The sequence below is a fragment of the Columba livia genome, chromosome 10 (genome assembly GCF_036013475.1).
Source record: "Columba livia isolate bColLiv1 breed racing homer chromosome 10, bColLiv1.pat.W.v2, whole genome shotgun sequence".
In the NCBI taxonomy this organism is placed as follows: Eukaryota; Metazoa; Chordata; class Aves; order Columbiformes; family Columbidae; genus Columba; species Columba livia.
Genome location: NC_088611.1, coordinates 5330480 through 5356194, shown reverse-complemented (window position 1 = coordinate 5356194; position 25715 = coordinate 5330480). Strand labels below are relative to the sequence as shown.

The window sequence follows — 25715 nt, the reverse complement described above, 5'->3', positions numbered from 1 at the left end:
CTTCCTGTGACCAGCAGGACATGAGCAGAGGGTGTTGTGTGTCCCCCCAACCCTGCTGGTCCCTGTAACGTGATGTGGGTCTGCCCCATGCGAGGGCCTGCTGCCTTCCCTCACATTCAGCCAGCCCTGAGCTTTGGAAGAGTCCTTTTTTTAAAAAACAAAACCACTTTATTTACATAAGTTACCAAAAAAAAAAATCACATTCTTGCTCACAGAAAAATCTACTCTTAAAAACTTGGGCTTAAATACTTGGGTCCTGTTACTCACACCCAGCCCTCCAACAAATCCCTGGCCCGGCTCTGCAGGGGCTGGCGGGGCAGTGGGCATTTGCCCCACTCCTGCCCTGTCTCCCACAAAGGGGTGAGAAGCAGCATAGCCAGCAAGGGGAGGGATGGAAGGGGCTTTGGCCCAGCCCAGCAGCTCTCGGCAGCTTTCCTGGGGCCAAAAACAAGGAGGAAGAGGTGAAATTGTGCAAAGCGCTGGGGGAAGAGTGACATTTGGCACAGGGGGGTAACAGGGGAAAGTGGATGCAAGATGGGGTGAGGGCAGTGGGTGGGTGATGTGGCAGGGGCACGGGCAGCGTGTGCTGGCACAGGGCTTGGTGTGAGCAAAGCGTGAGTCGGGAGGCGGGTTAGGGAGAGAGGCAGGTTGTGCACCATGGCCAAGTGCCGGGGGCAGGGGATGAGCACCAGGGCTCAGTGCAGTTGGTGCTGGGGGCGGGATTTGCATCAGGGCTCAGTGCAAGGACAAGGTGGGGGTCTTGCACCGCAGTTTGGTGCAGGGAATGGGGAACGTGCACTACAGTTCGGTGCAAGAGACGTGTGATGTGTGCTACAGCTCAGGACAAGGGCTGGGGGACACTCACCATGGCTCAGTGCAGGTGACTTAGAGGGACATGCACCATGGCTCGGTGCAGGCAATGGGGGGATGTCCACCGTGGCTCAGTGCAGGCAATGGGGAACGTTCACCATGGCTCAGTGCAAGGGACAAGGGCGGATGTTCACCATGGCTCAGTGCAAGGGACAAGGGTGGATGTTCACCACGGCTCGGTGCAGGGGATTGTGGCCCAGGGCTCAGTACAGGGGACATGTAACGTGGCTCAGTGTAAGGGCAGGGTGACATGTACCATGACCCAGCAGTGAGATTTGTACCTCTGCCACCTCTGGCCCCTGCACTGGCCGTGCCGTGGGCACTGCTGTCCATGGGGTGTGACGTAGCCGTGGGCAGGAGTGGTGTCACCACGGCCTGGTCCCCCCATCCTTCACAAGGACGACGTTGTGGAGTCCACCACCTCCCGACCATTGCACACTGTGGGCACGGACTGCGAGGCTGAGCCTGGGCCAGGAATGCAGAGGTCAGGGATGAACCATAGGGGATACAGCATCCTCCATCCCCCCAATTCCAGCTGTGCCCCACCCTGCACCCCAATTTCCTTCAGGAGCCCATGCTGGGGTGCTCCCCCTCTCAGCCCTTCCCCAGCCCCCCTGCACTCACCATGGGACTGGCTGGAGCCAGCAGCTGCCACACTGAACCGAGTGGTGCCCACGCGGTGACTGGCCACATTCTTCTGGGGCTGGAAGAGTATGATGTGGAGCTTGGGGGTGAAGAGGCAGCCAAGGACCACAGTGCCGCTGAGGCTCACTGAGATGCACATGGTGGTGGTCTGGACCTGGAGACAGGGGTGGGGGGTCAGGTGCTCCTGCCACCAGCCCTTTCCCCTGAGCAGGGCAGGATTAAGCCTTTGCTGTGGCACTGGCCAGCCCCCACCCAGCCGGGGCTGCTGCCTGTCCCCCACAGACACATCCCACCTCACACCAGGTCCCTCTGGCAGGGTGGACCTGCTGGAGATCCATAGGCAGAGAATGGGCACTGCCCTGATGGGGACTCACTGCCCCTGCAAAGGGGGTGCACCTTGAGCTGCACCCCCACCCAGCCTTGTCAACACTCCTCACCCCCATGCCCGCTCCCACGTGGGGGGGGTGCAGGTCCTCTACAGAAGCTCCTGACTGCAGCTTCCCCATGCACTCCTCCAGGCCTGTCAAGAACACAGCTGGGCGCGTTGCTGGGGGGAACAGAGGTGCTGCAGTGTATACCCCATGGTCCCCCAACCCCAGCACTGCTCAGCTCCCCGGGCACCACCATGGTCTCAGGACCACTTCCCACCCTTACTCTAGCAGTCTGCCAGGGCAGGGGTTGTCTCCCCAGGACTCACTGGCCCTTCAGCCACACTTCACCTTCTCCCAAGTACCCCAGTGCAGAGGTGACCATCACCAGGTCCACAGGCAAAGACCCTTCCCCAGGCCCATGCATCTCCTAGCCACAAACCCCACAGTGCCCAAATCACCAAGGCCCTGTCAGAGCCTCTTACTCGGTAGTCGCTGGAGGTCACGTAGAAGATGGGCAGGAAAGCCAGCCAGATGATGCAGGTTGTGTACATGGTGAACCCAATGAACTTGGCCTCATTGAAGTTTTCTGGGCATTTCCGTGTCTTGAAAGCATAGACCGTGCAGAGAATGATCAAGAGAACATTGTAGGTGAGTGAAATGAGCATGTTGGAGTCACGGTTGTTGCACTTGAGGGTGACGATGTACCTCTTGTCAGGCTCTGTTTCCTTGCCTGTGCCTGGAGTCTCCACCAGCAGCCAGATGATGACGATGATCAGCTGGCAAGAGATGAGGGCCATGCAGATGACCACCTGTGATGTGGGGCTTATGAACCGGGGGCGCTGGACCCCCTCCTTCACTCCACTGAAAATCCTGGCAATGCGATTTGTCTTGGTCAAGAGGGCCGAATAGCAGACAGCAAAGGATGTGCCCAGCCCCAGCCGCCGCAGCGTGCACACCTCGGTTGAGGGCTTTGCGATGAAGATGAAGGTCATGCTGTAGCACATAAGGACCCCAGTCAGGAGAATGTAGCAGAGCTCCCGGCCGGAGGCCTTCACGATGGGTGTGTCATTGTTCTTCAGGAAGACTCCAAAAACGAAGAGAGTGGAGATAAAACCCAGGCAAGAGATAGTGACAGGACCAATGGCCCAGACGTCTTTCCAGCGGATGTACTCTTGAGGCAACTCATAGCAGCCATTCAAGGTCTCGTTGGGCCAGTAACCCAGACCACAGTCCACGCATGTGAACTCATCCAGCAAGTACTCGTAGGGCTGGCAGGGGATGCAGATCCAGCAGCAGATGTCTCCAGGCTGCATGCTCTTTATCTCATTCTTCTTGCAGGGGTCGCTGCACTGGGACACAGGGATGGAGGTCTCAGCCCATGGGATGAGGCTGGTGTTGAGGATGAGCCCCTCAGCCCAGTAGCCCACCTTCTGGTACCGATACCGCCCATCCATGTGGTGATAGTTGAAGATGTTGTAGCGCCCAATCCCATCGCCATAGCGGTCAAATCGAACAATGCTCTCGGTGTCTGCTGGCCTGAACGGAGCTGGAGGGAGGAGAAGGGGAGACAGTCACTGTCGTGGGGCGGGAGACTGCTCGCTCCCAGCCTGGAGGCAGGGCTCCATCAAAGGGTCACATCCTACCATGGCCACAAGCAAATGTCCAACCTGTTCCCTGCCTTCACTCTCATACTTGTTGCCTATACCCGTGTTAGGAGAAGGAAAGCAGTGGTGGAGAACTATCTTCCCATGTGCCCGAGAGCTCAGCAGCCCCAGCCAGCTCTGAGGAGGCTCAGTGTGGGGTTTCGCAGCCTCCATGGCTCTCAGTGACTTCTGGGTAGTTGGGCTCACCCCAAGCCATGGAGGACACACTTGAATGCATCCCACTATGTGGATCCCTGGTGAAGGGTCTCCCTCCAGTTCAGTTTCTGGAATATGAATAAATTGTGGTGCTTGCAAGTGTGGTCTCTCAGGACCCACGTTACTGGAGGGTCCCCTGTGGGGTGGCCCCACCCACCGCTGGCAGGATGGAGCTGGTCACCAGCTTCTCCACACTGGGAACAGAAGGCCTGGATTGCTGCCCAAGGGTGACAGTGGGCTCTTGGCATCCTGGGACAACCACAGCTCACAGCTCCCCGGGTGTGGGCAGGCTGGAGGAACTGGACAGCACTGGGCCAAATCTGGATGTCTCACCTTCTTCCCTGCCCCTCCGCCCGTCCCTTTCCACTTAGACAGCCAAACCTCATCTCCATTTCTGGACTCACCATCAAAATTAACATTGAGCATAAAGTCCTTGTAGAACCTCTTGCCATTGACGGGCTTCATGGCATCGCAGAGCTTGGTGGTGTTGGGGCACAGTGCCTGGTGCATGTTGTGCAGAGAGTGAGCCATGGCATAGACTGCATTGACCACAAATGTGACCTTGGACTCCGGCTCAAACTTGCCTGTCTTGAGGGAATACCGGCTACAGTCCTGGGTGTGGAAGCTGCACCTGAACTTCTGCTCCCAAAACTCCCGAAACCAGGGATTTCGGCTGTTATTGTAGGGGTGGAGGTTACGGAAGTAGGCAGCAAACTCCTTGATGGGGTAGGCTGCCAGCTCGATGGTGATCGCTCCCTCCGCCACTGCTTCACTGCCAGCCACCACACTCTCCAGGGCTCCCCACCCATCGCTGGCCACCCACAGGAAGGACACGTTGGCTCTCTGGGCAGCCGTCAGCAGCTCCCGGGCATCTTCGCTTCGGGTGAACAGAACGACCACCCTGGCATTGGGCTTCTGCAGCAGAGCCCGGACCACCCCATCATAGGTCTTCTTGTTCATGGAGCGCCCCACCTTCTCCGAGGTGGCGATGCAGATGTTGCGCATGCGGGCTTCTTGCTCAAAGGCCTCAATCCCCGTCTCCCCGTAGTCACCCTCTGAGGCCACCGTGGAGACGTAGGTCCAGTTGAAAAAGCGGAGGATCTCCGCCATGGCTTTGGCTTGGTAGAAATCTGGTGGGACAGTGCGGGCAAAGTAGTCATAGCGGGACTTGTCGCTGAGCTTGGCACTGGTGGAGGCGTAGCTGATCTGTGGGATCTGGAAGAGCCGCAGCAGGTTGGCCACCTGCATGGAGGAGGAGAGGTGAGTGCCTGAAGACTTGGCCCAGGGAGGGGCATTCCCACCAGAGGACCCCTGCCCAACACAGAGTGTTGCCTCGTGCTCCCAAGCACGACCACGGGGCTGATGAACAACCCCTGCCATGCGTAGGGTTCCGGCTCACAGGGCAGACAGATGGACAGCACATGCACACGGTTGCCTGAGCCCTCAGATGTGCCCATTTCTTTTATTTTTTTTTTTAATATTTCATGCACTGCCCTCTGAAATTCAGGGCTGGGTAGAGGATAAATGGATTCATGGCAAAAGCAGAAAGTGCCCTGCAGGTGCCTGGTGGGAGACGCTCCTGGGCAAGGAGTGAGCCAGGGAGCCTGGCAGCCCCGTGGTGTGGGGAGAAAGGGCTGTGGAGGCCAGGAGGTGGGACAGAGCCCTCCATGCAGCCTGGGGACCAGTGCCTGTGCACCTGCCATCAGGAGCCCCAGCGGGACCAGGACCTTGGGCAGAAGCCCTCGTTAGCTTCAAAGGGGAAAAAAGCCCCACTAATGAGGCTGTTAAAAAGCCAGGCTCTTGGAGCAGCAAGGGGGGGCTTGGGCATGCCATGAAGACTTCTGAGCCTGCCCACATCTCGCTGCTCCCCAGGCAAGAGATGTGGCTTAATTAACGTGGACAAATGTTCTCCATGACATAGTCCCCGAACGGCAAGAAGGCCCCCGAGCACAGCAATGCTGCTGCCTGGCCTCGCTGCACAATGGGAGCTGCCAGCCTGCTATGCCACTGGGGTTGGGACGGTGGCCCTGGCCATGGGGACATGCCAGGTCCTCCAGTAAGGGAAGAGACGAGTGCCCATGGGGGCTGGACTGGGATGCTGCCTCTGTCACCCAGCCCTGGCTTCGTCCACCCCACAGCCAGGGGGATGCGGGGACCCTGGGGACCAACAGACTTAGTTTGACGCACCATGGGGACTCGTTAAATCTCAGCGAGTGTGTGGCCTCTACCAGCATCCCACAGGACTCCACTGGCCACACACAGCTACCTACATCCTCCAGGGATGCCTTCTCCCTGTCGAAGCCAGCCCCTGGCTACAAAGAGCCGCGGTTTTGGGGACTGAGCTGTACCCCAGCCAGGGTGACAGCTGCATCCCAGCCAGGGTGACAGCTGGGTCCGAGGTCTGAGGTGCCTGTTGCCCTGGGATCACTGGGACATGGGGGCAGTGGCCCCTGAACTGGCCACACCTCACGGGCTGGTTTGCGGGGGCAGAGGGGATGGTGCCCACTCATACCAGGCAGCTCTGCCTGCTGGGAGCAGTGTCCCCACATTCCCACTGCAGTGTCCCCAGCACCATTCTGACACGACGATTGTCATCACCATGCCGGAACGTGCCCCTGTGCCTGGCCACCACCCACCCATCCCATGGGGGACAGGACCCACGGGGCTGGGTGTGAGCAGAATCCCGCTCCCACACCACGGCAGACCCTGGAGACAGACACCCACTGGGTGCCAGGGCACCACAGCAGCTACCCCCGCAGCACTATGCTGGCCAGGGGGTACCAGGACAGCCACGGCGCAGCTGTGACCATCCAGGCCTGGTGGCGGGGGCAACTGGTCCGCCGGGCACTAGAGGTGGCCAACGGCAGTGCCCACCGCATCCAGGCCTGGTGGCATCGTGCTGTCAGCCGTCAGCGGGAGGAGCAGCGCCGGCGGGCGCTGGCAGCGTACGTCAGGAGGGAGAAAGCCATCGTCCTTCTCCAGGCCTGCACCAGGATGTGGCAGGCCAGGGAGCGGTACCGGCGCTGCCGGGAGGCAGCTTGCACTATCCAGACCCAATGGCGGCGGCGAGGGACACAGCAGCGTGGTGGCACTGATAACAGCGTGGACCTGAACATCAGGATTTGCCTGGCCTGAGGAGCTGCACTTGCTGCTACGGCCCCAGGAGAGGAATAAATCCCCATCCCAGCATGGGACGGATCCACCAGCTTGGCTGCCATGGATTACAGAAGGTGGAGGGGCTACCCACAACCCCCGGGGGGACCCCAGCTGCCATCACGGCTGCAGCTCCACCATGGCAGTAGCCAGGGACCACCCTGGCACCTCCCCAGTGCTGGGCTGGCTTCCCCCCACCATTGTGGAAAGGGGTACAGTGTCACCGCAAGGGACATGAGAGGATCCCTGTGCCATACCAGTAGTGGCATCACAGCCTGGCCACCAAGATTTTACCCCCCCACCCCATTTCTGCCATCCACCCAGCCCCATCTGAGCCTCTCTTGCCTGGGGGGTACCTGGATGGAAACGTCACTGTAGGAGCCCCCGATGACACCGGTGATGGCAGTGGGCACGTCATCGTGGACAGCATAAGAGCCGTCGGGGCAGATGTGCTCAGAGCCGTCCACTCTGGTGAGGGAGGCGCGGACAAAGTCGAGGGACTGCTCAAGGGCGTAGGTGTCCTTGGAGCAGGTGTCGAGGATGTGGGCACCCAGCCTCACCCCCGGCAGGATGCTTCTGTCCTTGTTGATCTCGTCCAGGGCAAAGAGCATGGCCTCCAGGCGCTGGATGCCCCGGTGCTCGTTGATCTTGCCGCAGTCTTCGCTCCCCACTCCTTTTTCGTGGACAGGAAATAGGCCCCCGATCACCAGATCCCCGTCTGTGCTGATCTCCTTCTTCCCAGCCATGCCGTGCCCGGCAGCCAGGCAGGTGGCCAAGCACATCAGCCACAGCCAGGCAGCCAAGGGGACCGCCATGGGGTGCGCTGGGCCAGCCAGGGGTCCCGTGCCACCCCCGTGTCACCCGCTGCCACCTGTCAAGGCGAGGGCAGGCAATCTCCAGGCATCGGGGGTGGGAGGTGACACAGCGTGGTGTCCGCAGGAGGGGGATTGTGCTGCCCTGGCAGAGCTCTCAGCACCTGGAAAAGCAAAAAGCCACTGGGTCTGTGGGCTGCGAGGTGAGGCAAGGACTGTCCCCCAGGGACAGTGTCAGCGCTGCATGGGTAAGCAAGGGCATGAGCCTGCCTGTACCCCCGCCTCCAGTGCCCCCCCAGCACAGGGTGCCCTTAGGAAGGAGCCCTCACAGAAGGGTGAGCTGAGCAGATGCAGCATCTCCCACAGTGACCCAGGAACCCCAGGACAACCGCAAGTGACACAGACCCCAGGGGACAAGCAGGAGCACAGGGTCTGGTCCCCGCACAGCACTGCCTGGGCTGCACCAGCATGGGCGGAGGGGCACAGAGCTGGGTCCCGCAGCACCGGGCAGAGCAGCCTGCCAGGGGGCAGCTTGCCAGACCCTAAAGCATTGAGGGTGGGGGAAGGAGTCAGGGGGGGTCACCCAGGATAGCGACATCACCCTGGGCAGGGGGCCTGGGCTGGTTGGGCAGAGGCAATGCAGGTTCCAAGCCAAGCCCTGGTCCATGCAGCAGAATTAGGGGTTCCGACAGCTCCCCACCTCCAGGCAAGAGTGCTGCCAAAAGCAGCCGGCCGTGAGCCGGCCGTGCCTGTAGCACCCAGCACCCTGCCACCACTGTAGCTTAATTCCCACCTCATAGCCCCGCAGCCCACCTGCTCTGCCACTGCCACCAGTGCTGCCCATGGCACCGGAGCTGGGACACGCCACTGGCTTCCTCCTCCCACAGCAACGTGCCAGGCGGGCACCGGCAGCCACAGTGCTTCGGAGCCTGCTCTCTCACCACCGCCCCTTCCTTCCCTTTATACTAAATTCAGAGATTTCAGTAAAAGTAAGAGCCAGGTTTGCTGACTCCCTCTGCAGAAAGCACAGAGGCGCGGGGGAATCAAAGGCTTTTGCAGCAGGCAGGCCTTTTTTTGGCAGGAGATGCAGTCCCCTCTGAGATCAGTTGTCTTTTCCCAAACCACAGGAGAGATTTGTTTCCCATTTGAAGCTGACTGCTGAAATCCCACAGGGCGGTTGTTTTGGGGGTCATGGGAGAAGGAGATCCCCTGACAGCCCAGAAACCTCAGGCTGTCTCAGCACGGGAAGCTGCCGTGGCAGGTCCTGGGGCTCCCTCGCAGAGCAGGGTGCTCGTGAGGGCACACGGGGTGGGAGGGCGATGCCAAAGAGTGCTGGTCCCCCCTGCAGCCCCCACATCTTCTACCAAGGCCACTCCCCCCAAGCAGAAGCAGGGCACCCCTCCATCACCCCATGGTGCTCCCAGGTTGGTGATGTCTGTGGCTACAGGAGCCCGCTGGCAAGCAGCCAGAGCTGGCGGTGATGCCCAGGGGATGCAGGCAGCAGCATGGCATGGGGGAGAATGGGATGGGGTGGTGAGATGCTTGCAGCCCTCCTCAGTGCCCCCAAAGTGCCTGTACCCAGGTGCTGCCTGCCTGCAATGATCCCCCAGCCACTTCAGGGCATCTCACACCTGCCCCTCCAATTTAAACGAGTTTGGGGAAGAGGCTGAGGAAGGGTTCCTGCCTCATTTCAGGCAGTGAATGCTTTTGAGGGACTTGGGATTTCCTCAAGCAGGGAAGAGGCTGCAGGTAAATTGATTGGATTGATGGAGCCCATGGGCAGCAGGCTGAGCCTGGCTTAGAGGTCCAGCAGCACCAGGAACCCAGCTCCTTTGGGTCCATCTCTTCTGGAGCAGCTGTCAGCACTCGCCAAATGAAAGGCACTTTCAGGCAGAGCTCTCCCAAAAGGGCAAACCATCACCCACCCTGCAGTGAACCCTGAGGGATTCTGTGAGCAGGGCTGTGGCCATCCCTGCAGCTGCTCAGCTGGGCTGGCACAGTGCCAGGGGGAGGACAGTACTGCAGGAACATCTGGGGAACTGCTGCGGAGGTGAAGCACTGAGCAGGGCAGAGCCCAGTCCAGCCTGATAGCTACAGTGCAGTGAGAAGACTTCTGCCGGCTGCCAGCAGCCTCCCCTTCCAAAAGCATCAGTGAGTAGGATGGGTGAGAAGGTGCTGTTGCTCCTACGTGCCCTAAATGCTTCCCACCCACCCCCTGCCAGGAGACCTGACTCTCTCCGACACCAGCACCCTTAGAGGTGGCATGGGGTGCGTGTGAGAGCAGCCAGGCTGGGAGGGCACGGGACGAGCCCACCTTGCATGAGCATCCATCAACACCTCCCCTGGGGGTCCTGGAGATCCTGCCAACACCGAGATCTGCCAGGACCCCCACACCTCTGTTCTGCCCCACAGCCTGCGAGACCTGGTGCTCCATGAAGCCAAAGCACCTTCCCCGGGACGCTTACCCTGTCACCCCCCACCATCACGGCCCTTCAGCTGCTCCTGCCCAACCTGGCAAAGGTGAGAGGAGCTGACGAAGCCCTCACCCGTGCGCCCCATCAGCCAGGTGGCAGAGGAGGGGTCTGCCCACCCCACCGCAGCTCCTCGAGGGGCTGGGGGTCACAGGCTTAGGCAATCCACCCCAAATCCCATCCCAAACACGCTCTGAAGTCCGGCTGCCCCCCAGACCCACTGGTCTCCCCATCTGCGGACAGCTGGAGGAAGGACCCAGGAGTCAGCAGCCGGGGGGAGACTGTCCCCGCCGCCCGGGTGGTCACCCCCGCTGCCCTGTCCCGGTGCCGGCGGGCAGCCGCTGCCCGGGGCCGGGGTCTACGGCGGTGGGGCCCCTCTGGGGGCTTCTCCCGATGTCCGGCGCCCCGGCGTCCTGCGCCGGCCATGGGGAAGCCCGTGGGACCCGTCCCTGTGCCCCCCGCCCGCCCGCACCTCCAGCCCAGCCCGTGCCGGGGCTCGGGTCCTCTCCCGCAGCCCCGGGAGCCCCGACACCGGCTCCGGGCACCAGCTGCCGAGCCCCGCCGTGCCGCGGCCCCGACGGCTGCGGGGGATCGCTGGTCGCAGTGTCCCGCCGCCGCGAGCACCGAGGACTCTGGGGACGCCGCCGAGCCACAGCGCGGCCCGGGGCCACGGGGACAGGCGCGGCCGGGAACGCCCGGGTGGGACCGCAGCCCTTACCTGGGCCCGGCGGGCTGCGCCGGGAGCCGGTGCCGGTCCAGCTGCTGCCTCGGAGCTGCGCCTGCCGCCGCCTCCCGCCGCTGCCTCTGACACTCCGCCAGCCCCAGCTGAGCGGAGCCGCTCCGCCCCCCGCCCGGCCCGGCCCGGCCCCGGCCCCCGCCCCGGCCCGGCCCCAGCCCGGCCCGCTCCACCTGCCCTCCGCCCGCTCCCGGCACCGCCGCGCCGGGCAGGGCACCGGCAAAGCCGGAGGCTGGCAGGGCTTGGGCAGAGCAGGGAGGACATGGCCAGGTCCAGGCAGGACATGGTCAGATCGAGCCGGGGCACAGGCAGGATACCTCCAGAGCAGGCAGGACCTGCTCAGCATCCGGGCAGACCCGCAGCTCAGCACCTGCTCTGCCGCGCCCCCGTCTCAGTCCCAGCCCACCGAGAGGGGTCCCAGCCCCGACTCCAGCTCCACAGCTGCAACCCGGTGCCCCTGGGGCCGTTCTCCCTCTTCCCAGAAAGACCTCTGACCCCAGGCCCCTGGGGGACACCCAGTGCCCCAGCATCACCCCACCATCCCTGTGCACTCAGCGAAGCCTCCAGCACTCACTGTTGGCCCAAGCACCAAGCTGGGCAAGGCTTTGGACCATCTGAAGGTAGAAGCAGCAGCTGGATTTAGCATTCCAGGTCTCCACTGCTTGCACAAACCTTTTCTGGAGCTATTTGGCCACCCAGTAACCCACCACACTCTGTCCCCATTGCTCTCACGCTGGCAGGCCGGCCGTCCCAGAGAGTACAGCATCTCAGGGACAAGAAATGACACAGGACCCGCAAGGATGGGCAGGGATCAGGGGTGCATCCAGGTCACCACCCCAAGCGACCACCTCACTGCCCTGCGCCTCAGTTTCCCCACTGTCGGCTGCTCTGCTTGCAGGCTCGGGTTAGGGCGCTGTAGCAAGAATCAGATCTGCTCTGTTCCCCTGCAGCAGTTGTGGTTTGAGGAGGGGGGAATAACCGAGGAACTCCGTCACAGTGTCCCCCCTGGGGATCCACAGCACCAGGACCCCGTCCCCTGCCAGCTCGTCTCCTTCCAAGGCTGTGAGCACAGAGCAGGCACTGGGGAGAAGAGGGTGCCTGGCTGGGGGACCTCAGTGCTGCTGGCTGGGGGGCAGAGCTGGGGAGGGCTGCAGACATGCTGTGTTGAAGGATGCTGGCACTGCCGAGGTGCCGCTTCCCCCGCAGCAGACAGGACCTGGCATGAGCCTCGCACGTGCGCTGGCACCGGCTGCGTCCTCCCGGCTGCTGCTTCAGCACTGCTGACAGCAGAAGGATGATGGCAAAACCTCCCCGGCCCCATCTTCAGTGGGGTTAGGGGACAAGCGGCGTCAGGATCTGCTGCCTGGCTCCAGCCCCCCCAGAGCCTCAGCCAGCCATAAATATTTCAGGGGGCTTGGCAGTTTTGTAATAACCGGCAACAAAGATAAACACCGGGAAGAGCAATATTTTTCCATGTGGGCTGGAGGAGTTTAATATTTTATCACTGAGAGCACAAAATATTTATGAACAATCTCATGTCAATCACTGGCTGAGGACTAATCATGACCTTTCCAAGCCAGGGAGGACAATGTCCCCACCACAGAGGGACAGTCAGCCGTCCCCTGCCCCTTGTCCCCCCACCTCAAGCCCTGGTTTTGGGCCACCATGTCCAACCACTGGGCTGCCAGAAGCACCGTGGGCACCAGGGCAGGGGCTGAGCTCTGCCAGTCAGGCAAGGCGCTCCAGCCCCTGACTTTGCCCCAGGGCACCGTGGTGGCAATGTCCAGGCTGCTCCCTCATCCCCATGCTGGGTAAAAGGGAACTGGGAGCAGCATGGGCAGCCCCATGGCTGCAGGACCAGGCAGATGAGATGCTAGGGGGACACTGCACAGGCAGGCTGGTCCCCCCCACCGTGGGACCTGATGCAGCCCGCCAGCGGGCCAGGGACCTGGCTTTACTGGTTTTACTTAGTAAGGTCCCAAGATGAAGAGGGGCACCACCTTCTTCCAGCCCAGCCCTGCCCAGATCAGCATTGCGGCCAGGACCCCTCCCCACTTCCCCCACAGCTTGCAGAGCTGGGAACAGCCCCCACGGCCCCGCCGGGTTGCCCGGGCAGGGAGCGAGCCGAGCAGCGGGGAGGCAGAGCCATCGGGCAGCTCCCCAGCTCAGTTGGGGCACAGGGGGCAGCCCACCAATAGCCCCCCACCCACAGCCCTCTCTCCACCACAGGGCAGGACAGCACGATGGGCCGAGGGGCAGTCAGCAATGCCACCGGCCACCAGCGAGGAAAAGCATCCACTTTATTACAGACCCCAAAAGCACCTGTGGCAGCTCCAGCAGGACCAGGTTTACACGGGATGTTTCCATTTTTCAGGAAGGGGAAGCGGGGAACAAACCCAGCTGGCCCTGCTCACGGCTCTTTGGTGCTAGAAAATACAGGGCGGTGCGGCAGAAGCTGTGGGTGAGAGGGGCACCGGCAGAGACGAGAGGGGACACCTCTGACACCCATCACCACCCCCCGAGATGCCTGCAAGGAATTTTCCATACATCTAGAGACACACAAACGGCAAATGCGTTTTGCTGCCCCCGCCCCAGTCTGCACCTACCCCACATTGCTGAGCACTGCAGAAGTCCCCCCCAGTTTCCCGGCACCCCCAAAACAGTCAAACACCCTTTCTGCAAAGAGGGAGAGTGGGTCCCAGGGGGAATCAGTGACCAAAATCTCTTGGTTGGAGAGGAAGGAGGTGGAAAAGGCAACTGGTTCCCAGTAACTCAGGCCCTGGCGGGAGGTGAGGCAGCTTCACTCTTCTCCTCTCTCAGCAGCGACAGGCTCCTTGGTCCACTTGTCTGTGACCTCCTGGTTGCCCACATAGCCCACATCAGGCAGCAGGCCTGGGGCTCCCTCCCCGTCTACGGTGACCTCCAGATCCAGCTCCTCGAAGGAGGAGCCGCTGGCTCCCGACTCGCTGTAGCTGTGCTCACTGCGGTTGTCCGCCTCCTCCCGGCCCCGGCTGGCTGGGAAGGGCAGCAGGACAGAGGTGGCCACTGAGGTGTCTCTGCTGTCGGTTGTGGCTTCCATGCTGATGGAGCTCGTCTCACTCATGGTGTCAGCCCCTGGGATGGATAGAGAAGGGGAAGGAATGAATGAATGCTGCGGGAAGGTGATGTGGATGGGGTGCCACAGCCTTCAAAGCCACCAGAAACCTCAGAGACGTCAGGTCACAGTGGAGAGCAGCTCTTACCTCTTGTCACCTCTTGTGCCTTTGAGACTCAACCGGGCCAAGAAAAGCATGAGCTGGACTTGTGCAGCTCCCTGAAGCCAAAGCACCACCCAGCAGCACAAACAATCCCTCTTCCCAGCCATGCCCTGACCTCTCGCATGCCCGGGCCCCGCCGCTGCTCCCTGCGCACACACCGAGCACCCAGAGAGTCCTTCCTTAGGGAGAACACATGGCCTGGGAGCTGGAGAACACCCCTGCCCCTGTCACAGCACCAGGAACGAGGTGAGGAGCGGGACGCCGTGCTGTGAGGGTGATGGGGAGCAGCAGCATTGCTTGAGCACCCAAGGAGAAGGTGGCACGTGGGCAGGTCCTTGCATGTGCCCCTGTCAGAGGCAGGTGTACATCCAGCCCCACTTCGGGGAGCCAGAGGATGGAGGGAGTCTTCCCAGCTCCCTCAGCACTTCTCCGTGCCACCCGGCTGCCAGCCCACAGCCCCTCTCATGGCCGAGCCCCTGGGGCTGCCCTGCCAGCCCAGGTGGAACCCTCAGCCCACAGCCCCCTCCCTGGATCCCTGCCCCGTTAGTTCAGTCGACGACACAACTACGGAGTCGACAACAAGACGAGCATGTCAGATCGAGACCAGCAGCTCAGTGCTGTTGCCGGAGCAACCAGCCAGAAGAGAAAACTCTCCTGTAAAACATTAATCATTGCTAATTAGGGCATCAAAGATCCACATGGTTAATTATGATATCACAGATCCATGTTGCTGATTACGACATTGCAGATCCACGTTGCTAATTACGACAGCAAACACCGGGTGGACTCCTCCATCACCACCTGCCTCACGCTGGCGGGACACGCGTGCCGGGCTTGGCCGCTTCCTGGCACCGCCGCTCCCAGGGGCTCCATCCACACGGGGCTGGACGCCCCTGCCCAGGACCGTGCCCCGCACCAGGAGGGAAACCAGGAGGAGCCCTGCTCGGCAGTTGCATTGGTGGAGGACCACAGCTCATCACCAGAGAGTCCGGGAAGTGGCAAAGAGGATGGTGATGCCGGCAGAGGGGTGAGAGGAGATGAGGAGGGAGAGAGAGGAGAGAGAGGAGAGAGAGGAGAGAGAGGAGAGAGAGGAGAGCCCTCTTCTCCACCCTGGCTCCTGCCCCGTGGCTCCATCTCCAGCCACTGACACGGGGCTGCCCCAGGACCCCACAGGCATCTCCGGCCTCCTCGGGCTCCTCACCCTCCTCCAGCTGCATGGCAGCCACCCATCTCCTGGATGAGACCTGCCAGGGAGGGAACTTTCCTTCCAAACACCCTTAAATCCCTCTTTTTGCTGTTTTTCTTCCCAGCCTGGGGAGCTGCCAGCAGAACTCCTTGTAAATGGCAGTCCTCTGCCTTCCGAGCAGCATCATCCCACGGTCCTGCAGGCTGAGCGAGGGCTGTTCGGAGAGGACTGCGCAGCAGTAGCAGGATGAGGAGCAGCTGGGAAAGACCCACAGACACAGCATACCCTCTGCTTCACCCCACCTGCATGGGGTATCGGCTCCATCCCACCCTGTCAGTGCCCAGAGAGGAGCCTCCACCCTCTCACCTTGCCCATGGCACACAAGCTCTTCGGCAGATGGCATGAGCCGAGCCCTCAACCACCTACCTAAATGACGCCTGGTGACCCCCCCATGAAAAGGAGAAAAGAACTGTCGCCTGCCGACACGCTCTGCCCTCGCTGCAGCATCAGAAAGCACCTCGACATGGAAACTACATTTACTCTAAGTTAAAAAGGATGTTCTGCACGCTGCTGGTGAGGCGCTCACTGAAGGGGATGGTGACCACCAAGTCAGCAGTAGAAAGGTAGGAGATGTCATTCCACCCGGCAGGACCATGGCAGGGCAGTGGGTCAGCAGGAGCCGCTGGGAAGATGGAGAACCGTGGGGGATGGAGGGGAGCGTGTGACCCCAAGCCTTGAAGCCAACTAGGGGTTTGCAAGGTCTCTAGTGGGGATTTCAAAATTTAAAAAAAAATCCAGTTTGGCCAAATTGGTGGCCTGAGTTGACACAGACACATTACCACCATGGCTTCATGACATTCATGGTCACCTTGCATCCCTCTGAAATCCAGGACAAGAATGAATCCCAAGCTATGCCCTGCCTGTGCAGCACCCCTCTTGTGTCACCCCGGGGACCCTTTTGGCTGGGAAGCCACCACGTAACCACATGCCATAAAGCAAAGGAGCTTTGGAGAGGAGCAGCAGCGTGGGAAGGGCAAGACAAGAGATGAAGCCGACCCACGTGCTGCTCCGAGCCGCCACCGTGGGACAGCACCACTGTCCTCACCCCTGGCAGCCACCTCCCTCTTCCCCGCTCTGAGGGCGACAATCGAGCCCCGTTTCCTTTCAGCCAGGCACTTTTCCACCGCTCTGTCAATTCTGATCATGTTTGAGCAGCCTCAGCTGGCGAATTTACCCATTTCAGCAGCCTCGCTCTCTGCGCAGGACAAGGCTCCGGCACGGCCACCAGCGTGGCAGGGGATGGATGGCCCGGGTGGGCAGGGCGAGAGATGGAGCCGCTGCTGCTGGGGACGGTGTGGGGTCAGCTCTGGCAGGGGGACACGGCAGGAACCCCCAGCTGGCCCAGCACAGCCCGGAGAGGCCAGGCACAGAGTGTGGTGGGGCTGCAAGTGGGCAACCAAAGCCTCGTTGGAAGGCGCCTTGTGGGCGAGCAGGGGTTCAGCTCTCATCTCCTGGGCACAGAGGTTTCTGTCAGCCCCCACACCCATCTCTCCATCCTGCCCCATCACCTTGCTTGGTGCCCCAGCCAGCTGCATCCCACCTGCCAGGGCCGATCCCTGCACCGGCAGCTGGCCCAGCACTCGGAGCCAGTGTGGCTTTTCTGTGGCACATGGCGAGGTGCCAGCCGGCCCACGGGAACTCCCCCCTCCACTCCGCTCCCCCGAGGACAGTGTAGCTACCCCGCTGAGCCTTCACTCAGCAGAAACGAGGAACCTGGGAAGTCTTGATTTGGCAAAAAGAGGCACAGCTTGGGCCTAAGGCCAACCAGGGTATTGAGTAGCCCCACAAAGGCCAGGGACACCTAGGAAGATGGGAAGCCAAGCAGCCAGCACCAAGATATCAACCAGAGGTGGGGGCAACAGGAACCACTCACCCCATGCTGCTGTCAAGCCTGGCAGGGAGCCGGCACTCCCAGGCAGCTCAGCCCTGTGCCACCACAGGACCCTGCATCCCCAAACCCCCGGGAAGGACCCGCTCCCCTCCCACATGGCCCCAGCAGAACACGGATGCCCGAGCGTCACTCCCTTCTTGGTGCACCGGGGCCCTCTCCTTCCATCCATTCAATCAAATATTCATTGTCTCTGTTGCTAAATAATAGATCAATGTGCTGCCAGGAGGGGCACAGGCCTCCCGCGCTTGCCAGGGCACGCACACAGCCGTCACTAGAGGGGCTGGGGCAGGCAGAGCAGCAGGAGCTGCCCGCTGAGCCCCTTCTCGTGATGCACAGGCAGGCAGAACAGGCAGGGCTCTTCGGAGGATGGAAGCAAGCGGGGACGAGGCAGAGCACGCCAGGGAAGGTGCCCCCTCCTCACACTGGGGGTCAGCAGGTAATGCCATCAGTTGCACCCAGATGTTACTGGACAGACTCAGCTCCAGGAAAATGAGCACCTGAGACGCTGGGCAGAGCCACGTGCTCAGAAACCATCTGTGTTCATGCCAGCACACCCGTGTCGAGAGGCTGCTTTTGTTTGCTTTTACCTTCCAGGCGGCGCAGCGGGGTCACGCTGGAGAGCACGCTGCTGAGCGCCCGCCGGGAGCGAGGGCCCGCTGAGCGCCGCGCTGACGCCAAAGCCCTGGAAAATAATTAAGTACAAAACAACTAATCGTGATTGACACTGGCCCCCTGGAGACCTGTCAGCCGCCTTCCAAAAATGCTTCCTGTCTTTCCGATGACCCTGACGATTGCAAAGAAGAGACAGAATCTGTGCAGAGGCAGCTGCAGCCCCCGGCCCCTTCATTGTGTGCTGAGTGTGTCCATCCTCAGCAGAGCTGCCAGCATCCTGCCCTCTTCACAGAGCAGCACCAGAATGCAGAGACCCCGTGCCACATCCCACAGCATTTATGGCCACTGGCTTTGCTTGGAGCCGCAGGCACCCAGCACCTTGCAGGGAGAGCTCAGGAGCAAGAAGGACAGCAGACAACCTAGATGGAGAGATGTGCTCCAAGGAACAGTGGAAGAGCTAAGGTGGGTCAAGAAATAACCCAAACCCAGGCAATCAGGTTTGAGGGGGGACCGCACTGAAAAGCGGACGTTGCTGCACCCAGCCTCCAGCTGGCAGAGGAAAGCTTGAAAGCTGCAACAGACACCCTGAGATCTGCAGGGTCAGGAAGATCTTATGGCCATCATGCCTGTTGAAAGTGTCTCCCTTGAGCGGCTCCCCAAGCAAGAAGGGAGTAAAAAAGGATGGGGAAAGTTTGTGGCTTTCTCTTCCTCCATCTCAGAGGTGGTTGCATGGATCCCAGCACAGAAAACACTTGGGAAGGGAGGACCAGTCTCAATCCATAAGGCATCATCTTCAAGGTGGTGTCTTCAAGGCATCTCCAGCGAGCAGCTGGGCACAGAGGAGATCTGCTGGCTGTCCCCTCCTGCTGGATCTCCTCTCGCACTGGGGCCAGAAAACCCATGCGGGACTTCAGCAGCGAGATGTGAACCCCGAGCAGGCCAGACGCTGCCTCCCACCTTGCCCCCCAACTTCGACCCTGCTGCTGAACCCAGGGCAGCCCCACAGCCACTCAGCTCCTGCAGCAAACCAAGTCCCTGGTGTAAGCAAGCCAGCAGTGGTGGGACAAGGATGGTCACCAGCCACCACCTCCCTTTGCACAAGCCCAGGACCTCCCCATGAAGTGTCACTCTCCCCAGGTGACAGCTGTTGTGCTGGTCCAAGCTACTGTGATGTGACAGGGATTCAGGAGATCATGTGGACCTCCAAGATCCTCTGGCAGGAGCAGCACAAGCAACCTGAAAGCTTGCCATGTCCTCAGCCCTCTCCGACAGCCGGAGGAGGGATGTGGTGTCCCGTCACACCTGGTTCTGCTGCCGTGCCCAGCAGTGACTGTGATCACAGTGCTGACATCCAAGCTCAGCTCTTCAGTCTTAGAGGCAAGGCCAACCTCTCACAGCTACTATTATTTTAAGCTGGTTTTGTGCAGACTCAGCAGGTGACACCACATCAGACTGCACCTACAAAAGCCCGTCTATGCGACTGGAAGGGGAGGGGAGGTGGAGAAGCTGCCAAGAGCTGCTGCTGGGAAGCCCAGCCTGGGGTAGGGGTCTCTCACATGAGAAAGTCCAACATCATTTGCCATCTAAAATTGGAAAAACCTTCCCAGCCCTTCTTCCAGCTGGGCAGGAGACTCCCCCACCATGGGCGCACTGGCGGTGGCATCCCAGGGAAAGCACCGAGACAGCCGGGGCGCAGGGCAGTGGCTACACCGAGCATCCCCCAGCGGTGCAGAAAGGAGCACGCACAGCTGCTGAAGCCACCAAACTGACACAGCTTTTGCTCACACGGGTCCTGCTGTCCCTCTCCGAAACCACAGGGCAACTGTGGGAAGGTGCTGAAGGCAGTGGACTGCGAGGAGCCTTCAGCCAACCCGGCCCGGTACCCAAAGCTGCCACCTCGACAGCAGGCAGACAAAAAAGCAAAGAGCCAAGTGAGTGCTGTGAAAACACGGGACCTTGAAGCACTGGGAAACCACTCCAATTAGACTCTTCATTGCAGCGCTAAATGGACAGAGCTCCCAGAAAGCAATTTCCAGGCTTGCTTTTACGCTGCACGCGATTAAGAATTAAAGCAATCCAAACCTGAAGATGCGTTAAATAAAATGACCAAACTCCCCGGCAGGCGAGGAGAGCCGTCATGGTTTTTTCATGCCCGTTACGCAAACGCGGGCAACCTGCGGGGCAGGAGGAGGCGGCTGCCCCCGCCAGCGGCCAGCTCGGCCATTCTGTCCAGCGCCTGGGAACGCTGGGCCAGCCGCTCCTGCATCTCGCAGACACGTGAGCACGTGGGCTGGCGATGGCAACTAGCATTTCGGGTTACTATAGCACTGCTGTTCTGCGCCTACAGCCATTGTGGTCCCTTCCTGTATGAATACATCCAGGCTCCAACAGATCTCACTGAGCAGATGCTATCAGGCAACTCCACCACCAGCTACAGCAACCTGGTATTTAAGCTCTTCGCAATTCCAATATGTAACAGATGAAGATGAGATCAAGGAAAATGTATATGACAAGGAGAAAAACAAGCCCAGCTGCAACCAAAAGCTGCAAGATCCAGCTCTGCTCTGACAACTGTGGGTCGGCAGCTTGGCCCCCATCCCGATGCCACAGGGGTGCCCGGATGCTCCCCAAGGAGCGATGTGACACCTCAGGGTTGAGATCCCATCTCAGTCCGGGGTGAGGGGAGGAGGTGTGCTGAGACTCAACTGTTGGGTGCCAAGTGGGCGCAGGTGGGCCCCTCTCTGCCTGCCCAGGTGGCAGCACCGGGGACACCAGGACCCCCACCTTTGGAAGGGCTGATGCTGATCAAAGACAGAGCCCGTGTACAAGCCACAGATACCTGTGATGTCTGTCTGGGCATCCTCGGCCTCAGCTGCAGCAGCCCTGCTCTTCCTCTCCAGTTCTTTCATTTCAGGCACGTAGAAGTCCCCTTGGCGGGCGAGGGGACACACAAAGTAGATGCGGTCCTCCTTGTAGATCTCGATTCGGGGGTGGGCGCACAGCTTCCTCTCCTGAAAGACAGCAGGCAACTGCAGGTCAGGGATCTGCCCCCCCAGCAGCCCCCGCCACGTGGACCTGCTGGCCTGGGAGTGTCACAGACAGACCCGCTTCACCCACAGATATGGGGGCCCAGGGAGAAGCAGTGGTTCCCATCCTGAAACCGCAGTGCTGCTTTCCCTATTGCAGCAGCCCACCATGTGCCAGGGCCGGCGGGTTTGGCCCTTGAGGGTGAGAAGGTGGCCGGGCTCAAGGAGATGCTGAAGCCCCAGGGAGACTCAGCTCCCCTGGCTCAGCCTGTTTTGGTGTGCTTATTTGGGGCTGGAGCAAGGGGGTTTGGGGAGCCCAGCAGCTGCTTCACACAGACTTGCCAAGTCTCTGGTTCCTCCTGGCAGCACAGCCCCACAAGCAGGCGTAGCACTTCTCAGCTAATTAATATAATCCAGAGCCGACAGCTCAAGCAGCTCCTTTCAGAACGGCGAGGGCAGGGGGACTGGGAGATGAATCCCTGGCATTTCAGACAGCTCCCCCTCCTCCTTTTCCTCACCCACCTCCCCCTGGCAGTGCACTTCAAGACCTCAGCCCCCCCGGTCTGCCAGGGACACACAATGGGGGCTCATCCCCCCCAGCCATGCCCCAGCCCACACCGAGCTGGGGCTCCAGGGACTCTTGGGGTACCAGGGCCTGGCCGAGGAGCAGCTGGACCCCTCACACCACCCCCTCTTTGCCTGCTGGCTGCTCGCTGGGAGAGGGGGAGGCTGATTACAACCCTGGTGAGAAGGGAGAGTGTCTCTTCAGTGGGTTTTCTCTTTCTTTTTGTTTTTTTTTCTTTCCCCTTTTCAAATTGCTGACAGCTTTTATTTCACCCCACAACCACCCTGATTATCCTCCTTCTCCCTGCCCTGACTACCCACCTCTCCCTCCTCCCTGCCCCAACTATCCTCTTCCTCCCTGCCACGTCCCCCCAGCACAGTTTGCCCAGACACCCTCAGTCAGGGTCCCCATCCCTCTGAGGCTCCCCAAATCCAGGGCTGACCCCTCTCTACGGACACATCAATCGTGACCTTACAAGAGCCTGTTCATTCCCAGCTCCTCTCGTTCCTGGGGATGGATGGGGCCAATTTCAAGTTATTTATTTCCCAGTCAAACACTGGCACCAGGCAGAATTGATGACAGAGGGGAGCCAATGCTGACCCTCTCCCCGCTGCTGGCAGCAAGGCCACCTGGAGAGCCACCTCCATGATGGCAGGATGCTGGGGAGAAAACCCCACATGAGCCATTTTTGGGTCTGTTTTCCCAGGAAAGCCCACAGGAGCTGGCTCTGCAGAGCCCGCTTCACCCATTGGTATCACCATGGCAAAACCCAAAACTCAGCAGAAGCTTTACTCATTCCATTCCAACACCTTCCAGCCTGCATTTCAGCCGAGTTCCTCCAACCGAGGAGGAACCACATTCGCGATCCTGGTGCAGCAGGGACACGCAGGGACACGGGAAGGCTTCCACGGCACTCGGAGCCCAGAGTTCCCACTCGCAGGCAGGTGAAACACTGACACACGCAGGTCAAAACTGTATTAAATAAAAACACGCTGGGCTGTTTTTAGCAGCAGAGCAGAGGCGGCTCATATCACTCCTGCTTTTTCAGCAACAACACAGACAAGAAGCCTCCCCGTTGCTCTGCCCCTTGCTCTACCAACCACGAGCCCACCAACCAATCTTCAGCTGAGCTCGTTATTTTAGGTTACTGCAGCACATAACAGAGATGGGTATCTCCAAGGTTCTCAGGATTTTTGGATGCATCCAGCTGGCTCTCCACCACTTAATGCAGACAGGGACAACCCAAAGAATCTTAAAGAGACCTTCACTAAACTCATATGAGGTCTCTAAACAGTCTATAACCTCAGGGCTCCAGTCCTGCCGCCAAGACATCCCAAACTGACTTCCCAAGCCCACCCAGGGATTCCTACAGAGCAGACCTGGGACGTACCCTCTTCCTACAGTTTACCTAGGCTGGTACAACTCCCCTTCCCATTACACAGCCATAGTAATGACTCCCCAAAAGCACAAAAAAATGCCCCCTCCACACACATGAAAGGTGGGAATCATGGCTTTTTAAAGAATGAAAATGCACACCTGCATAAAGAGCAGGGTCCTTGACTGACTCTAGCATCAAATGCTGCTTCACACTCAAGGACTATCCTACAAGAGAGATGAGGATGATCCCCAATGCCACGCTGGGAAGCGGCTTTGTCTCCCTGCAGCCAAAACCCACAGCCATGGACCAGTCAGTGGGATGATGCTGAAGTGGCTGGATATTTACAGTTGAAACCAACCCCTGCCTCGTTACAGACAGCTGCAAGGATGCTTAATACTTGACTTCTTCCAAATTCACCCAGGGGTTCTCCCCAAAGGAAATGGAGGGAACCAGAGCCTGGCAGTCCTAATTGATGCCTGCAGAATTCAATCTGGGAGCCAGGCTAGCGAGCTGGCCCCTGCTTCTGTGCTTCTTCCCGGAGCAGCCCAGCTCCTGGCAAGGCTACTGCAGAGCTCAGTGCTGGCAGCGGGCGCAGGAGAGGACAATGTCCCCAAGAAGGAGCAAGGAGGTGGCAGCTGGAAATGCTGTCCCATCCAGGCTGAGACCAAAGTGATGAGGCTGCATAAAGACTTGAGGAAAGGGAAAAGGTGATGATGTGGGGAGCAGGACAACAGAAATGGATAAGGGGATCATCCAAAGGGGATCAGGAGGCAGGCAGAGGCCAGGCAAGCACAGGCAGAGGTGCAGGAAAGTGTAACTGAGAGGCAGGTTCAGTATAGGATAGAGCGAGGTTAGGATTGTCAGAGCACAGAGAAGGGCTGAGAGGATGCTGCAAGGGAAAGAAGAAACCTGGAGAGACTACAGAGCAGAGTCCAAAGGCGAAGGCACAAGCAGAGGGTGAAACAGCGGAGGCTCAACAACATGGCAAAACAACAGAGACACTCAACAGGCAATAAAGCGCTCTGCAGCCGAGAAGGAGCCCCTCACTAACTGTGCAGCTAAGCCAACAGATGGAGCAGTGAGGTGGACGTGGAGCTTGCAAGGCAGAGCCCTCAAGTCAAATCAAATGCAGTCTCACACGGGCGGAGGAGCCCAGCGAGAGGTGAACAGTGGGACGGTGACAGCGTCAGGGCCAGGCTGCTGACCAGGACAGCAGGACCCGGTAAGTAGGGCAGGGAAGGGGACTTGTCCCTTCGCAAGGTCACGCTGTGCCACCTCCCTTCCCAGCCTCTGCTGGGAGCTCGTCCTCCCTATGGCCAGCAGAGGTGGAGGCGGCAGTGCAGTGCACAAGGCTTATTTCTATGCAGGACCCTCCGCCAGGCATCTGGAAAGTGGGATTAATTGCACGTAATCCATACTGTCAAGCTACACACACAGAGCAAAGGGCAATGCATACAGAGCTCACCAGTTCAGTGCTGACACGTGCAGCAGCTCTGGCGTACGGCTGCTGTGTCAGACGTGCTGCTTCCCATGAAGCCAAGTCCTTCTTGGCCCACCCGAGGGCCATGGTGGGTGCTGCTCACAAGCCCCTGGGGAACAAGGGTTCATGTAGGGGAAGACTCCTGCACTCCTCTGTCTCAGGTGAAATTACACCCCACCTAATCTTTACCCCTGGGTTGTTTCCAAATCATCCACCACCCCCGACTCCCTGCAGGACTTTCTCCAGGTTGGCCTCATTCCTCTATGGATACATTCCCTGGACTCACGCATCAGAAAGGAGGACAAGGATCATGGTCCGAACCAGCATTCTGGGACACCTTTTCCAGCAGTGGGAGGTGGCACCTCCCCAACAGCACAAATTTTCCTCTCCCCACTTGTCTGTTAAGCAACAGACCACATAATCTGTCCATGGAACAGCTTGGGCATGGCCTCCTGGCCAGAAGTTACCCCTGTGTCCCTGGCTGGGCAGGAGAGCAGTCCCAGCACTATGGGACACAGGATGAGGCAGCTGAGACATGACATGCAGCCATAAAAAATCCCATCAGAATCGTGCCAAACCAGAAGGAGGTGGCAGAGCGCTTGTGCTGTGCCCCTTGGGGTTGCCGGGAAGCAGAAGGCGAGCTGGGGCACTGCAGGGACTGGCTATGTCACCCTGTCAGGCTCCTCTGCTCAGGAATTCAAATGCCACCAACTGGGTCTGCTTCACCTGCCACTACTAGAAGAATTCAGCCTGTCAGATCAGCCAACAAGCTTTGCAGATGTTCTCAGGATCTGTTCCGAGCCTGGGCACGCTAGCACCCAGGCTCCAGCTGAGCCCACTGTCTGCCCAAAACAATGTCTAGGGTCACTGGGAAAGCAGTGGGGAGACAGCTACTGTCCTTGCCCTGCTCTGGGCCATAAGCCCTCTGGCTCCACACCCATCTCAACTCATCACCTGGGCCTCCTAGCACAGCTCACATGGTGATGGTTAAGCCACATCAGCCCACTGAGTCGCTGTTTTGAGGCTGCAGAAGCAGCAAGGAGAGGCTCTTCATGCCACCTCTGAGCTTCCACTGGAGGCTCCGTGCCACCTGGCAGCTCTTGGCTCCAGTGCAGATGTCCACCAGCGTGTCACATGCACACAGCTGTCACCCGCCTATGCCCGAGGGCCTGCCAGTAACACAGAGAAAAACACAAAAACACACAGGACTGGCAAAGCTGTGCGAACAAGCAATTGGTCACCTGGTAGGTGCTGCCTTTCTTCTGCCTTTGGGGAACCAAGCAGCTCCCAGAGCTGCCACCAGCCAGCGATCAGCTGCCACCACCCTCAGGGCATCGGCCACG

The 25715-nt window shown here is 59.8% G+C and overlaps 2 protein-coding genes across 3 annotated transcripts in view; both read right to left on the bottom strand.

Annotated features, from left to right (window-relative positions):
• Nucleotides 1-140: 140 nt before the first annotated feature.
• On the bottom strand, nt 141-11054 carry GRM2 (glutamate metabotropic receptor 2). 2 transcript variants are annotated; one of them, XM_065075042.1, is made up of 6 exons: nt 10900-11054; nt 7255-7874; nt 4150-4987; nt 2369-3432; nt 1495-1718; nt 141-1335 (listed from the first exon to the last, which is right to left on the bottom strand). In XM_065075042.1, exons 2-6 carry the CDS (start codon nt 7711-7713, stop codon nt 1236-1238), a joined length of 2685 nt encoding a protein of 894 aa, XP_064931114.1. In that variant the 5' UTR covers nt 7714-7874; nt 10900-11054; the 3' UTR covers nt 141-1235. The 2 variants fall into 2 exon arrangements, with proteins under 2 accessions (XP_064931114.1, XP_064931115.1); XM_065075043.1 differs by having other exon boundaries at nt 143-1335; nt 1495-1669.
• Nucleotides 11055-13200: 2146 nt separating this feature from the next.
• TEX264 (testis expressed 264, ER-phagy receptor) overlaps nt 13201-25715 on the bottom strand; it is a 38129-nt gene continuing 25614 nt past the window's right edge. Inside the window, exons 5-6 of the mRNA XM_065075046.1 lie at nt 20763-20934; nt 13201-14031 (exon numbers count right to left, since the gene is read on the bottom strand). Coding sequence (XP_064931118.1) covers nt 13718-14031; nt 20763-20934 — 486 coding nt within the window. The 3' untranslated portion in view covers nt 13201-13717. The remainder of the gene's footprint in view (nt 14032-20762; nt 20935-25715) is intronic.